Source organism: Gastrolobium bilobum, unplaced genomic scaffold (assembly GCF_033153095.1).
Source record: "Gastrolobium bilobum isolate Gb01-03AN ecotype WA unplaced genomic scaffold, APGP_CSIRO_Gbil_v1 utg646, whole genome shotgun sequence".
NCBI classification, from domain to species: Eukaryota; Viridiplantae; Streptophyta; class Magnoliopsida; order Fabales; family Fabaceae; genus Gastrolobium; species Gastrolobium bilobum.
Genome location: NW_026897095.1, coordinates 159,038 through 175,298, shown reverse-complemented (window position 1 = coordinate 175,298; position 16,261 = coordinate 159,038). Strand labels below are relative to the sequence as shown.

The following is a 16,261-nucleotide window of genomic DNA, read 5'->3' as shown; positions in this document are numbered from 1 at the left end:
CTATGCTAAACAGCATCTTTAAGTGTTTCAATCCATCTTCAGTCTTATCTCCGTTGATTTGAAGTTCTCTGTGAATCTCAATTGGCTTCTTGCCATTTGCTTGACAAAGACTTCATTTTTGTTAGACCCTCATGGAAGCAAACTTGTAAAAGATAATCAATAATAAAAAAACCACCACCTTACGGCAAACCAGGAAATGGAATCTCTTAAATCACATGACCCCATATCATCTTCTATCAAATAAAAAAGATCTAATCTTACAATAAACAGTTCCATGTGTCCTTCGACATCTAACAGTTGGAGAATATCTCAAGTCATAGCTGCTAATTTAAGTACATGCTATAATATTTTGTTATGACAAAGTTACATAATCTCCTAAGATTTGCTATAAGTCTCCTGTAAACTAATACCTAACATACTATTCTGCTGGGGATTACTGGTTTGTTGATTGACTATCCTCTTGGATGTGAGGACAAGGCATTTCTGGTTTCCCTCTTGCCCATAAAATCTTGAGTTCACCTCTCTTCTTCCCCAATGACAAAAAGGTTCCTGCAATATACAGAAAAAAAAAGGTTTAAAAAACTTGTACTAGTTTTCACAAGTCATGCTGTAATCAAATATGACTCATGGACATGGTACAACAGTGGTGCATGGAAGGCCTCTATGTCAGGCTCCACAGGCAGGGAAGAATGGAAGTGAAGAAGAAACAGTTATAAGAAACATGGATATAAGACTTGCATTAGTTCAGCAAAGGCACCTTCAACAACCAATGGAACATGTTCAAATATTTCTTTTGCACAACAATCAGTTTTTGTGATTCAAATTTGAGTCTCATAATTTTACTAACCAAGTGTAAATGGGACTATATATAGCAAAGCTGGTTGACCATGCCCATCCATCAAGTTCAAAGCCACGTATGTGATAAGGAGACCTGCAGATCATAATTCAAGTGATATATGATGCATAGACCAAGCAAATAGTCACCTCCTCCAAACCCGAGGATCGGGCCGGCTGGTTTCAGCCTGAAAGTGAGCTGGCCCAATTTTGATCACAAAGTTAACAAGTCCAAACATTTTCAAGGAAAATTACTCTGTTGGCATACCTAAACCATAAGCAGTCATTGCCCACAAGAAGTATCCAGCCCGAAGGTTCTTCTTTGCCAACCAATCATACCTGTAAAGTTATCAACAGAACAATTGAGTTCATGAACCATTAACAAGACACAAAGCAGTCTCTTCATCTGTCTAAGACGTTTTTACAAGGACTTGTATTTTAAGACTATGAACATTAGTCGTCCAAGGAAGATGAATAGGAGATTTATACACAAGACTTTCAATTCAACCTTAGTGAAAATGCTACTAGAAGCCCTGGTAAGATTATGTCCCCAAAACCAATGATGCTGTAACCACCCCAAGGATCAAACAGACGTGGTATCTTGAGTAGCATGGGAATACCATCTTCTCCACTCCTATCACCTCGAGCTACCTGTAAGAAGTTAAAATGTTGCATTAATTCAAGGGGAAGAAAAGCATCATGTTTATAAGACCAAAAAGAAAATGTGTAAAGAATAGTAATGCAGGGAGATTTTTTCTGAAAACACTCACCACTATCATCACACTCTCATGGAACCACCATTTAGAGACAAACACCCAGAAGATGTCGTATAGGAAGGCACAACTGAGAAGAACAGTTCCAACCTTGTAGAGAAGCATGTATGCATCAGTTTCTTTGTTCATAATAAAAGGTCAGTGGTAAAAAGTAGTTCCATCTTCAATTGTTTCACTGATATATAGGCCCATTTATGCATCCCAAGCTTAAATTTCAAGAATATCAATAACAACCTATGTTGGAGATTGTGCCAAATACAAGCTCTTTAAAAACCAGAAATAGTAGGGGGGGGGGATGAAGTATGAATAATCAATCACCTTGAGATTTGGTATGCGGACAATCTGAAGAACTGTAATTATCAATGCAATACCCTGAATGACAGAAGATTTTTTTTGAAAAAAAGAAGATAAATATGTTATTAATTCATATTCTCAATTTATTGGAAGTTTGCAAGGTTGCCACTCAGCAAACTGAGTTCAGGTTGCAAGAAATCCTAAATAGAAAAACTTCAATTTCTAAGAGAAGCTATATCAAAAGGGAGCAAATTTGATAAAACAAAGTGAAAGTAACAGAACTATTCTTACAAGAATATCTTGACCAATCCAAGCAAATGATACATGTCTATAAACACCCCAAAGCACAGCAAACACTATGCAGAAGGGAGTAACAGCGAGTGTCAGATATGATACAGCTCCAAGGAAGGGTATTTTCACATATGTTTGTCCAGCATGTTCAAACCATCTGAAACTATAAACAACATGTTCTGTCAGTTCTGTACACCACCCAACATCTTTGTATCAATGTTGATAATTAGAAGCACAAGATATCTAACTCAACATGACCGCCACAAATGCAAACAGAAGTCAACAAATTAATTACCAAATTCTTGTCTCACCTAAGGGTTTGCCTATGAGGAAACAAGGATAAAAAATTTACCATGACAACAGAGCCACCAAGCAAGTTTGCAGTCCCTGAAAGAATACAAAGAATAAATATTCAGCTGTTACATCAACACAACAACATCATGCTGCAATCCTATGACTTTAGTTTGGTTGTGTGAACTGTGTTCATTTGCAAAATTCAAATTTCTTTAGCAATTTAGTTATTAAGTACACTTCCTTATTTAAATAAGAGCACAACATAATCATCAACCTCATGCATAGCATATGCTAAAGACTTGAACAGCAAGCACGAAATTATCACCTTAAATATTAACATGGGTTACATATACATGAGCACCGAACACCATATCATAGCCTCCAGAAGCACTTACATTGAGGCTATCCATAGAGTGAGAGACTATGATGAATTTTTAGTTGACCCGTTACGCATGGCCCAACCAATTAACAGATTGATTCAAGAAGTTTATAGTCAAATAAAATTATGGTCCAAAAAGCATGGCTTGCATGTTCAAAGAAACAACAATTTAAAATCTAACAGATTACAATCAAATTCAACTCCGAATGAAGCAACAAATTTGATTGTAATTTGTTAGACAAAAAAAGGAAAACAACAAATTTGACGAGATTTAAGATCTAAGATTTGGAATATATTTTGAATGATTTAATTATAGTTAATGATCTTTATTTTTAAAAAAAATATTTATTTTCAGAAGGTAACTATCATTATATTTATCTTTAGGATTTTAAATTTTGAATTGATTTATAATTGGTCTATAAAAAGGTGACTAAGACCCCTATTGTAGAGGTTGAATATTTTGTTATTTTGATAATAAAAATTGAGAATCAAATGGTTTCCCTTTTATCAAATCCTAACTTTTTGTTTAGCCGTTCTTCTATGAGCTTTCGGCATCATACTGCATACATATCCCAAATAGCAAAGTTCTAAATGTGATATTTCACCATTAATGATTTAATGTGCGTTAACCCCGATGACTGTGGAAGATATTAACTGATTTTCAATATAGGAGCAACTTAGATGTAACTCAAAGAAAGATAGAAATTATTGAAACCTGGACTCCTTCAAAAAGTATTCATTTCTCATTCCCTTCTTAATTTTCTATTCACACCAAAACCAAACCAAGGCCTAATGTCATTTTTTATATACAGACATAAATTTCATTAAGAAGAAAAGAGTACAGAGAAAGAGTATAAGACATCCTAACAAGAAAACTACAAAAGAAAACAACAAGAATCTACTAAATTGAGTCATGAAACAGGGCATACCAGTCTCTCTGCATGTCTAACAAAGAAACATCTTAACGAGACCATGAGCAGAATGTGGCACAGAAGATTAAAAAAATGATACATGAGCAGAATGTGTCTTAAAGATTCCAAATAATGATGAGAACATTATGGTAATATGCCTGATGTAATCAACAAGAATCAAGCTTGGAAAAATAATAACTTACCTCAACCCCACCAATGCAGAATAGAACCACCAAAACTTCAACAAACCAAGATGCCATGAATTTGTAAAGCATAAGCAAGAAACAAGAAGCGATAACAACAAATGAAATTGCTGCTGCAGTACTGATTTCCACATAAGCACTGGAACCAGCATTCTCTGTATTTACATATTCATCTGAAGCATCCTGCAAGTGTAAACGTTCTATATATCAGTAACTGGATTAATGAGTATTTAACTATGAGAAAAAAGAAGGGAAATCTTCCTTTATAAAGAACAAAATTAGTTCATATCGAAATTCGAAACGAGAATAAACTTTTATTTAAGGAAGTTTCCATCACAGGTCTACAAGGAACACAAGAGCTTTATTGTTTTAATGAGTTGGTTTGTCTTTTCAGCATTTCTTCTTTGTGTCTTTGTTAATTTTTGTATTCCTTCTTTCTTCACACTAATAATATTTCTTTTTCATTTGCATGAAAGGAAAACTAGGTAACCTTTAATAGCTTCTCCCGCTCAATGGAAGCCTCTCTAGCAGTCCACGCAGACCAATAAGAAGCACAGAGAATGGTACCGACGGCCATAAGCCATAAAAACACTTCTGCAACATCAACCATCGGACGCAGTGGAGAGTATAACTGCACAGACACTTAAGTGCAGGCATTCATGCAGAAGTAAAAAGTATATCGTGTAAGACACAAAACCAGATCAGGTATCATAATATAAGGTAGTTAGTTTAGATATTCCTGTGGCAAAGGAAAGCCATAACTGATCACAAAAGAATAGACACATATTCATAGAGAAAGTGAGACATACCTATGGACTTGTTTTGTATATGATTTTCCAAGTTTTCACCAGCATCTTGTGGAAGCATGACAGCAGGTATTCCAATATCAATATCAGTTTCATTCTCTTCACAAACCATCTTGAAAAGTTCTGCACAATAAGGACATAATATAGTTGCTTAAAACAAACACAATATAACCCCTTATTGCAAAATGCCTTTGTTTATTCTAACAACCAATAAGCAACAAAAGTTATTTAGCATTCTTTAAACTACAAACCACATAATCAGTTAATCACCTCTAACTGTAAAATCATTAATGGAGAAAAGGAAAATGGAATAGACTAGAGGTCTGGAAAAAGCTTTTTAAAAAAGCAAAAATTGCATGCAAACACCTGTACGATAATTTATAATGAGGATGGCTGAAGCACCAGCTTCTTCAGCTATATTTGCCTTGGTTGTGAAACTACATTGTCCTCGGTGCACCAAAATGATCTCGCCAGTGAGCTAACAAAATTTCAAGGCACTCCATATTACAAATTAATAAATATCTAAAAAAATTTAGAGCTTTTAATCTGGACATCTATGCTTCACATGCAGAGGAGAAGGTGCATTCAGTAAGTTCTATAGCATAAATCAGAATACCTTGTTCTTAGGCTTGCTGCAACAATCAGGAGGGTCTGCAATGGCAACTCTAGTATGGTTAGCATGTTTTTCTTTCGATTCCAATGTAGGGCCAAATCTTGCACCAACACCAACATATTCACAGTTTTCCACGCCATCAATCCAAGTTGGAACTTTAACCTATCAAAAGAGATATTGGTGAAAGCTGTTAAGGAAAAAACTCATTCATACTTGAGGCATATGACTAAAAAAATTATGGGGACAGATAAAGGGTAAAAAGTTTTGGAGAAGAAAAAAATATTAATTAATAATAATTCAGGTCTTTGAGTGGCATCCAGAAACAAGTTGAGATGAGTCAACCTCAAGTGCCAAAGATGAGAGGTTGCATGATTGTTTGGATAGGCAGAGGGGGAAAATGATGAAATCAAAGATATAATGACAAAAATAGCTACTAAACTTATCATACTTAAATCACAATCTCCCCATTGCAAATGTGAGAGAATACTATGAGTTCTTAACTACCTAGCTAGGATTTGCTTATCATGGAGTTAGTTTAGTCTGCTCCACAAACAGACTTGTAACTGTCTGTCAGAAGGTTGAAACTGTCTCTAACAAATTCTGTTAAGTGTTAGTTTTAGACTCTAGTTTAGATCCTAGTCTATAAATGTTGAATTCCATGTACAAGACAAATTAGCATACACAATCACACTTTCAGTTTCAATTTCTTTCTCAGTTCTCTTTCTGTTTCTCTCTGTTCCCACTGTCCCAGAACTCTCTTTGGTTTACCTCACTGCATCCATGTACAATTTCTACAGCAAATCCCAGAAATCACCAACTACACAACGATAATGAGGCAAAAAAGAATCACTGCACAATTTAACAGGTAGACACATCAGAACAATATCTACATAAAGGAATTCTATTAAAAGGGCAAATCCCAATAAACAAAGGCCCCCCCTGACTTTATGAGGGTGATGGTACACAACCTTATTCTTAACTTTTCATAAAGAGATTATTTTCTAGACTCAAACGTGTGAGGCTCACAAAGGGTCCGTATCACTGCTGGAAGCCTCACCCTCAAAGGAATTCTATTGAAAAAAGCTTAATTAAATCACTACAGTTTTATTGTTTTTCACCCCATTTTTCTTAGCAACATGGAAAGTTATGCTAGAGATTAATACATTGAAGAGAAAACATAATTGATACGACAAGCAATCTAAAACATAATTGAACATCTTATGTCCATGAACAGAAATAGAGCATTTTAATTAGCATACACCACAGTATCATTCATTGGGGAGGGAGGGAGGGGGGGCCAAAAAAATCTCATATTTCCAAAACACAAAGCAAATATTTGAATTTTAATCCTACCCAACTCTTCAACTTTCCTTAACCAAAAAAAAAAAATTTCCAAATCCTCTACTTGTTCCTACACTTTCCCAGCATCCAAACAAACCAAAAAAAAAAAAAAATCACAAAATAAAAAAGCAGCAATAATGGCATTTTAGAACCAGCTCAGCAAGCAATTCACAGTAGGAATCAAAGTTTTTTTTTTTTTCATTTTTTTTTGGGTACCAGAACAAAGTTGTTGTCACAGCCAGGCCTCTTGGGAGCAATATTATCAGGGTGTACTATGTCCCCAGCCAAACTCAAAGTGACAAGAAGCAACAACACATAGCATATAGCATATGAAGCTTCAAGTGAAACCATGCTGCTCAGAACTAAGAAATGAGATTGTAGCTGCAAATTTGAGGCGAGAAAACAAAAGGGGTTGTGGTATCTAAGGTAAAGATTTTTTCTTTGAAAAGAAAAAAAAAAAAAGAGAGAGAGGAAAGAAGGTACAAAAGAAGAAGAGGAATTGGGTTGGAGGGAGATAGCGGTAGAGAGAAAAAACAGAAGAGAGAGAAAGTGTCACAGAGGATTTTGCATTTTATTTATTGTTATTTTAATTTTGTGTCCCTTTGTGTCTGTCCAACGTACGATGAAACATGAGGAAAACACCGCGTGGTAACCGTTGAACTATAACTTCCTTTACTTTGCGTTCATGATTTGGTGGGTTGGCCACGAGCTTCTTGTGTACGTGATGTTCACGCCGCGTTGAAGGGTGACTATGAAGTAAGGGATAATAAAGATAAGGTCGATTTATGTATGGCATAGAATGAAAAAAAAAAAAAAAACTAATAATTGTATTTTAAAAATAAAATTACAGGATTTATGCATAATTAAAACATAGGATTATATTTCTCTCATTTCACATGAAAGAAGTCAAGTTTTTACACATAAAAAATAAATGTGAATTTCATCTTTATTTTGTCTCTCTTATTCTGCTTATGAGTCATATTTGTGATATTATCTCTGTTACATGAAATAATACTTCTCATGTAGCATGAAAAGATAATTTCCCTAAAACATATTATCCAATTAATGTAATTAGTTGTGCATATGATTCATGTGCAAGACAAAATCTCATAAGTTGTGTATATATCATATGTTATTTGCGCATTGAGTAGGTACGAAATAATATTGTAAACTCACTTTTTAATGTGTCCTTTCTTGGATTTTATTGGTGCTCAAAGCAAGGTCTTTAACATGTCCAAGACAATCTATCAAAACGGGACTCGTTGAGTTGTGTATTTTTTAACCCACCAACTTAACATAATCTTGCCTAAATATTGGGTGGGTTAAATAAGTTAAGGATGAGGTAATCTGTGGGGACAATTCGTATGTCACTTTTAAAAAAAAATAAAATATTAAATATTAGATTATTGCTTGATTGGTCTATGAGGGTGACTATTATATGAATAAAATCTTTTCTTTTAGGGCCATAATGTTATTATTTTATTCGGAATGTTATTTTTTGTTCATTTTGATTAAGCAGAAAAAAAAATTAACACACAAAATAAAATAAAAAAATAAGTTGTTTTTGGATTTAAATGCTAGTATCTATACAAATCGAACAAATTCTTATGCAATTTTAGTTACAGAATGCAATGATGTATTCATTTGTAACTATTCAGATGTTTGATGTCATTATTTTGCTATATAATAATACCACAATTAATAATTAATCTTAAGATATAATTTGTATAGTTATATTAAACGAAATTATTCTGTTAATTTTGACTTATTACTTGATACTAGTTTTAAACTTGAGAAATGTTTCGATCTTACGTATTAGAAATAAAATATTAGTATTAATATGTTTATTTTTTTAATATTTTAATTTTAAAACCCACCAACTCAACTCGTCTCAAAATGAAATGAATTGGTATTTTTAATTCATTCATCAATGACGGCTCAACCTACCCATCTATTTTTTGGTATGTTGAAGATGGATTGCTGCAGATTAACCCATTTTGCCACATGCTCAAATTGCACCCTAACCCCAAGTATTACTAACACTCTCGATCATTGTTTGGAAAAGAGAACCCCATTTACGTTATGATCTTGAATCAATTACAAACCTAGCTTGCTTCGTTCTCATGGAGACTAAAGAATGCAGCGCTGATGACAGAGAATAAGTTGAGGTTGCCAGAGAAAATGTATATTCTGAAGAAAAAGAAGGGAATGGATGAAAAAAATAAGGAGGGAGATGGTATCATGTGGCTAAAGATGATGTTGATAGGGCAGAAACGTGAACCGTTGAAATGTAGGTATTATTGAGATGGATTTAATGTTTCTCATATTATAGAAGATAAAATTATCTCTTATATACAACTTAAAATGTGTGGGACTCGTGTTGAGCTATTTGAAGAAAATAAAAGAAATATATGAATATCACATATTTTTATGTATATATAATAGATAATTTTATTTCTTATAATATAAGAAATGTTACACTGTGATGGGACAAGTGTGAGTCTTTGAATTTTTTTGGAAAAACTTTACCTCTTGCTTACTTTTTCCCATTTTCAAATTAGAGAATTGGGAGAGTATTTGCAACGTGTGTCTTAGAATTCTAGTAATAATATATTACATTATGTGTTTGCAAACTAGTTGGGCATAGTTACTTTTTTTTTTTTAGGGGAAAGTGTGTATCATTTTAAATGACATAAAATTGTGTCATTTTAAGTGAGAGAAAAAGACAAATCATGGAAGAGAGAATGGGTAAAAAAAGTTTTAAATGTGTGGATCTCACCTCTTTGTGAGAGTGAAAGGATATAAGATGTGTCATTTAAAATGACAAACTTTTTCCCCTTTTTTTTTATATATATCTAAACGCATGTACAAGTTACTTAACTAGTTGCGCTTAAACATTTTATATTTTTTAAGAAAATAATAATAAACTTATGTGAAAATATGAGTATTATTGTTTAACTTATTTAAAGTAGAGTAGACTTTAAAAGAGAAAATTACAAAATTATAACGGTTAATTATAAAATTAATGGATAAATCTTAACAACTTCATTATTTTTATTTTTGTAAGTGGACGGCTTAGCCCCAACAAAACAAGAAAATACTATTTTTTTTAATCAATTACAATTTCAGACTTTTTCTTGCGTTTATCAATTTTAAAAGAATAAAATCGTACTTTGGTGAAGATTAAATACTTGTAATTCCCCATAAAAAAATGCTTGTAATAAATTAATCATCTTAAGGATACTCTCACGCGCAAAAAAATTTAAATATTGTTTTTTTAATAAATAATTATGCAAATATAGTCATTTTGAAACTATTTACACAGGTATAGCAGTCAAACACGTTCACATGGGGCGTGACCCAGTGGAGAGAGACACGCCTGTGTGGGGTGTGAGTCGTGAGAGAGACACGCTCCACTTGTCCCTGATCCATGCCCAGATCTGGAGCAATATGTGGCAACCACCCATAGTACTAATCTGCGGGTTTGTGCACACGTATAACTTCCTAAGTAGATGGGCGAGAACCGCAGACCCCCAACTGTATCTGTCAATGTCCGCAAAGTCCCCTCCTAGCAGTGGAACGTAACTACAAGCAATTTTACTTCCACCTGATCTGTCACAGAGTAGTCATGACCCTAATAGCGCAAAATGTGTGCCCGGGAGTAACGCCTCACCTCCTCAAGATCATGCACAACTAGGCCCCAGTCAGCATATAATCTATCCATGTATGAAATACGTAGATCGCCACCAAATATGTCTCTGCCCACAACTGGGGCAATCCCAAAAACCTGCTGACACACTACGGTCCAATCCAACGCAGTTTGTTTGGTAACTGCCTGCCCGTCAGTAGGCAATCCAAGTATATCAGCCACGTCCTGTAATGTGATGGTCATCTCTCACTATGTCATGTGAAACGTATGTGTCTCTGGTCTCCACCGCTCAACCAAAGCACTGATAAGGGCGGTATCCATATTAAAGACAAACAACAATTGTCAATTCATATGTAAGCACTTCAATAATTTATACAAAGTCCTCTAACAGTAATTTAGTTCAGTACTTTATAAATTACATACCTGAATATGACTCATACGTGCCACGTGTATGAAATCAGCATGTGTCAGATAGTCAGCCACGACGTCTGAAATATCATCATAACAGGGTCCACCCTGTAATTTCTCGCGTCGAGTCTTTAACCCCCTAACCTTATCCTCGTTCCACACAAGCTGTGAAACGTGGGTGCCCTGTGTCCTCTTACGAAGTACCTCCCACCTATATGGTCCAGGAAGTACATGCGTATAAGGATCGGAAGGCTTTGCATCACCATCGGATGCAGAGCGCGGCAACTCAGACGAAGACAAATGAGCCATAACAGAATACTATTACAGATGAACAAATTAAACAGAAATAAGTATATTACATTATATTAAATTACATTAAATGAAAATGAATTAAGTGATATTGATTTCAATTAAATTAACGTCAATAAAACTAAATTAAATAACATTACATTATTCTAAATTACATTACATTGTATTTAAATACGTTAAATAAAATTAATATTGCCTACTCTAATATTTTTATACAAACTTTAATTACAATATATTAATTATTTGAAAGGTCAATATGTTCATATATGTCATTCCTATATAATTTTGTTGTGTCTCTAACTAATTTATAAGTCTCTGACAAATTCCTATTACCAGTATATATCAATTTATAAGTCACTAACTAATTTCTAAGTCCCTACCTAATTCCTAAGTCACTAACCATTCTCTAACCCAGGTCACTAATAATTTTCCAAGGTACTAAAAATTAAACTTTAATTACAATATATTAGTTATTTGAAAGGTCAATATGTTCATATATGTCATTCCTATATAATTCTGTTGTGTCTCTAACTAATTTATAAGTCTCTGACTAATTCCTATTACCAGTATATATCAATTTATAAGTCACTAACTAATTTATAAGTCCCTACCTAATTCCTAAGTCACTAATAATTTTCCAAGGTACTAAAAATTATCTAAGTCACTAACTATCATATATTTATTGTTATAAATAAAAAATAGAAAACATAAATTGGGACTTACATGAGAGACAAAGTTTCGCTGTGCAAAATGCTGCAGAAAAAATGTAGAGAGAAGTTGGAAGTGATTTTAGAGAAAAGATATGAGGGGTAAAATGAAAAAAAAAAAAAAAACAGCCTTTAAATAGACCAGGTGGAACACACCCTTGTTGGGCGTGTCTCTCTCCCGGTCACACCCCATGTAGGCGTCTCTCTCATGACTCACTCCTCACATGAGCGTGTCTCTCTCCACCGGATCACGTCCCATATGGATGTGTTTGACTGCTACACCTGCGTAAATAGTTTCAAAACGACTACATTTGCGTAATTATTTATTAGTAAAGTAATATTTAATTTTTTTTGCCTACTGTCACATCTAAAATCGTCTTGAATTTATCAAATGCTAGACAATCTCAAAAATTAGGAAGATTTAATAAATTAATCAAATGCTTCTTAAGGATACTAATAAAGTGATAAGTAGATTACCAAAAAAAAAAAAAAGTGATAAGTAAGACCCAACTTTTTTATAATATTATTTAGTCATGAAATGTCAAATTATAAAACAGCTTAGCATCTAACTAAAATAAATAATAGTAAGCATATTAACGCATAAACTTATAATACGAAGAGTAAATACATTTTTTTGTCCCTAACAAAAAATACAGTCTCCACTTTAGTCTCTTACAAAAATATATTAGTCATTTAGTCTCTAACAAATTCAAAGTTGACCTATTTTAGTTCTTTTGAGGGACTAATGAGGGTCTTTTTTGAATTTGTGAGAGATCACGATTTCAACTAAATGGGTCCACTTTGAATTTGTTAGGGACTAACTGACTCATTTATTATTGTAAGGGACTAAAGTGAGGACCGTATTTTTTGTTAGGGACCAAAAATGATATTTAGATATGTGAAGGTTAAAGTATGAATATTTTTACCACACAAAAAAAGTGTGAATGTAAAAGTGTGTGCAAGTATTTATGATTTCTATTTTTTTTAAATATAGATTAAGAGGTCACATACGTAGCTCACATGTTTTGTGTAATTATTATTGGGATTAATATTTTTATATTATAGGAGATAATTTTATCTCTTACATATATAAAAATATATGCGGCTCATTTTTATTTTATTTTTCTCTTCTCTTCATATGTATCTTATATATTTTTATATGTGTATAAAAAATAATTTTATCTTCTGTAATATGAAAAATATTAATAGTAGTATTATTATTATTAATTATTTTTGAAAAAAAAAAAAACAAGTTTTGGTAGGGCGGTTCCTTCACACCACTTGTGTTGAGAATAGTGTGTTGCGCGTGGGGGAACGTTTGATGTTGAGTACACACGTTACCGGCTACCTTCGGAGACAGTATTTGCTTCCGTATGACCGTACAGATAAGACTAAACTGCAGTACGACCGATTCAAGAAAATTCAGACTTCAATCAGCTGCATTCGGTCATATCTTTACCCCCTCATCACCTGTCATTAATTTAATAGATAAATAAATAACCCACATGTGTGATAATTAATGGTATTTCAAAAAAATAGATAATTAATGGTCTTCACAATTAACCCTTTGAATAGATAATTAATGGTCTTCACAATTAACCCACATCACCTAGTCTTTTATCATAACCCAATCAAATATATATATATATATATATATATATATATATATATATATATGGTTTATCAATTTTTAAGTTGTTTGAGATAAATTTATTTTAAAGACGAATCAATGGTGATAAAAGAAGAGAGAAAAAAAAAGTGAATCATAACTATTAAAATGTAAATCAATTAACATAAGAAAATAAATAAATAAAATGATGTAGTTTGTAGATGGACGAAGATAAATACATCTCAAGCTGCTTGAGTTTTTCTTATATATATATAGGGTTATATTTATAAATTATTATTTACAAACTCTTACAAATTATATTATTTATTATGAGAGTATATATTACTTGAGCATATACTACATGTAATATATAATATAGTTTATAAAAATTTGTAAATAAAAAATTTATAGATATAACTTATCCTTATATATATATAAATGAATAATTTTTTACTCTGGTATAATAATAAAAAATTAATGTATATATATACAAAGAGTCAGGATCATTTTACAACAGTGTAAGTTACACTCTCAATCTTGTCCGTTGATCCCACTTATATCTAAGGGTTCAAATTTTTTAATAATATGAGCCATTGGATACAAGTGGATCAATAATCAAGATTAAGTGTAAGACTTCAAACTCTTACACTGATGTAATAATATACTACCCCATATATAATTACTCTTATAGTAGTATAATAACCAATGATATTATGACACGCGCATAGAAGATGTAGACGTGAGTTCAGGGTGAAGTGTTTAGGTTCCCTTAAGTAGGGCCCTCGGATGGGAACAGGTTAATGACAAAGCATATCCACACATGACACACGTACCACTATTCATTGATGGTTGGGATCACACGTGTGCAGATTCCACATGTGGGGCCCCTACTTCAATTTGGCCCAATTGCTCACCAGTCATGATGACTCACGAGAGATAGACACCAGCCCATTAGTGCGACAGTTTCTGTGCTTTTTTTTATTCACTTTTTTAAATATGGGATTAGTGTTTTTGTTTTTTGGTACGATAGTATTTATTTTTTAAAAGGACCTATAATTTGTTATTTTAATCAAAATTATAATATTTTATTATGAGAGAAACAAAAATTATTGTAGAAAAAAAGTAAGAATTTTTTAATTTAAATATTAAATAAAAATATTAATTTTAATTAAAATATTTATCCTTTAAAAGGATAAATACTTTTTCTTTAAATATTGTTTGTTTGACACACTTTTGTCTATATATATAACGGGGCACAATTACTTTTTCACTTGCATCTAATTCATAAATTAGAATTAAAATTTGATATAAGATTTGTTTTTCTTATATATAAGTTGTTTCTTTCTTATAATATAATTTTTATATTTGTATAATTTTTATTATTTAAATATAATAAATCTCATCTCTTTTATTATATATCTAGGTATATTATTTGTTTGGCTATTCGACGTTCAACAATAAATCTTATACCATTGATTGGTTATGATTCTCCGCATTTAATGTTTTCACCTATCTTTGTATGGTTATTATTACCTGAATTTATTTGCTGGACGTCGAGCGGTTGGAAAAATGTAAAGCCTATATATTTATAATTTAATTTTTTTAACAAGAAAAATATTAACAATATGTATTTTTGTTTTAAAAAAATTGTTTATTTTTTTTTTAATCTCATGTTGGTTTTATTAAAATAACTTGGTTCATGTATAAAAAAAAAAACCTGGGTCCACTTTATTATAGTGAGTTAGTATAATATTTCATTTGATAATAAAAAATCTCAAAAAACAATATTAAAAATGTCTATAATATCCTTCTTTTATACAAATATAAAATAATGTATACTTTTAAGTGATGTATACGCATGGCTGGTAGTAGTACTATAGATATGAATTTATAATAAACTTTATAGGTGATAATATATCAGATATTAAATTTAGAGTAAATACTCTTTTGGATACTTAACAAAAAAAATACAGAACTCATTTTAATCACTTATGAAAAAAGTATCTATATTAGTCATTTTTTATGGACTAGTGTGGGTCTTCTTTGAATTTTTTCTAAACCACAATTTCAAAGAACTGAAATTTCATAGGGACCACAAGTCAATTTTTTTCCTAAGGAATTAATATGAGTTCCGTGTTTTTTTGTTGAGGACCCAAAATGGTATTTATATATATATATATCAAGGACGTCCAAAATGGAATTAACATGAGTTATTGCATATAAGTTATCTGCATTGAGTCCAAAATGACGTCGTTTTGCGGCAGAAATCAAGATATTTTTGTAATTTTAATTTATTTCAGGGTTATAATAGTCTTTATAATTATAATTTTTTAATATTTCAACATCAAAATGATATCGTTTTGAGAGTAAATGCAGATAACTTATATGCAGAAATTTTTCTGATATATAAATATAGGATTTTATTAGTCTCATTTAATATAAGATAGTTATCTTATGTTGTAGAGAGAAAATAGATGGGTTCTACCATTACAAGAAAAAAAGAAAAAGGTGCGATATAGAAATGGAAGTGAGAGAAAATAAGAGATGATATCTCATGTGAAAGGTGAGTGATATTTCCCATATATATATACAAGGTTCGTTTTTCCTGCAGTTACTACAGATAACTTATCTGCAGTAAGCCCAATACGACGTCGTTTTGGGACAGAAATCATGATATTTTTGTAATTTTAATTTATTTCAGGGTTATTATAGTTTTTATAATTATAATTTTTTAATCTTTCAATCCCAAAACGACGTCGTTTTAGAAGTAAATGCAGATAACTTATCTGCATTAAATGCAGAAATATTTTTCTGATATATATATATATATATATATATAT

The 16,261-nt window shown here is 31.9% G+C and overlaps 2 protein-coding genes across 2 annotated transcripts; both read right to left on the bottom strand.

Annotated features, from left to right (window-relative positions):
• Positions 1 to 3: 3 nt before the first annotated feature.
• On the bottom strand, positions 4 to 7,300 carry LOC133304080 (signal peptide peptidase-like 4). The gene is made up of 14 exons (XM_061504047.1): positions 6,956 to 7,300; positions 5,402 to 5,560; positions 5,152 to 5,263; positions 4,789 to 4,908; positions 4,470 to 4,621; positions 3,980 to 4,162; positions 2,545 to 2,579; positions 2,193 to 2,355; positions 1,926 to 1,979; positions 1,605 to 1,697; positions 1,343 to 1,485; positions 1,103 to 1,173; positions 848 to 931; positions 4 to 549 (listed from the first exon to the last, which is right to left on the bottom strand). Exons 1-14 carry the CDS (start codon positions 7,088 to 7,090, stop codon positions 434 to 436), a joined length of 1,620 nt encoding a protein of 539 aa, XP_061360031.1. The 5' UTR covers positions 7,091 to 7,300; the 3' UTR covers positions 4 to 433.
• A 3,073-nt stretch (positions 7,301 to 10,373) lies between these two features.
• On the bottom strand, positions 10,374 to 11,105 carry LOC133304084 (uncharacterized). The gene is made up of 2 exons (XM_061504052.1): positions 10,812 to 11,105; positions 10,374 to 10,613 (listed from the first exon to the last, which is right to left on the bottom strand). The coding sequence occupies exons 1-2, from the start codon at positions 11,103 to 11,105 to the stop codon at positions 10,374 to 10,376; spliced, it is 534 nt and encodes a 177-aa protein (XP_061360036.1).
• Positions 11,106 to 16,261: the final 5,156 nt, after the last annotated feature.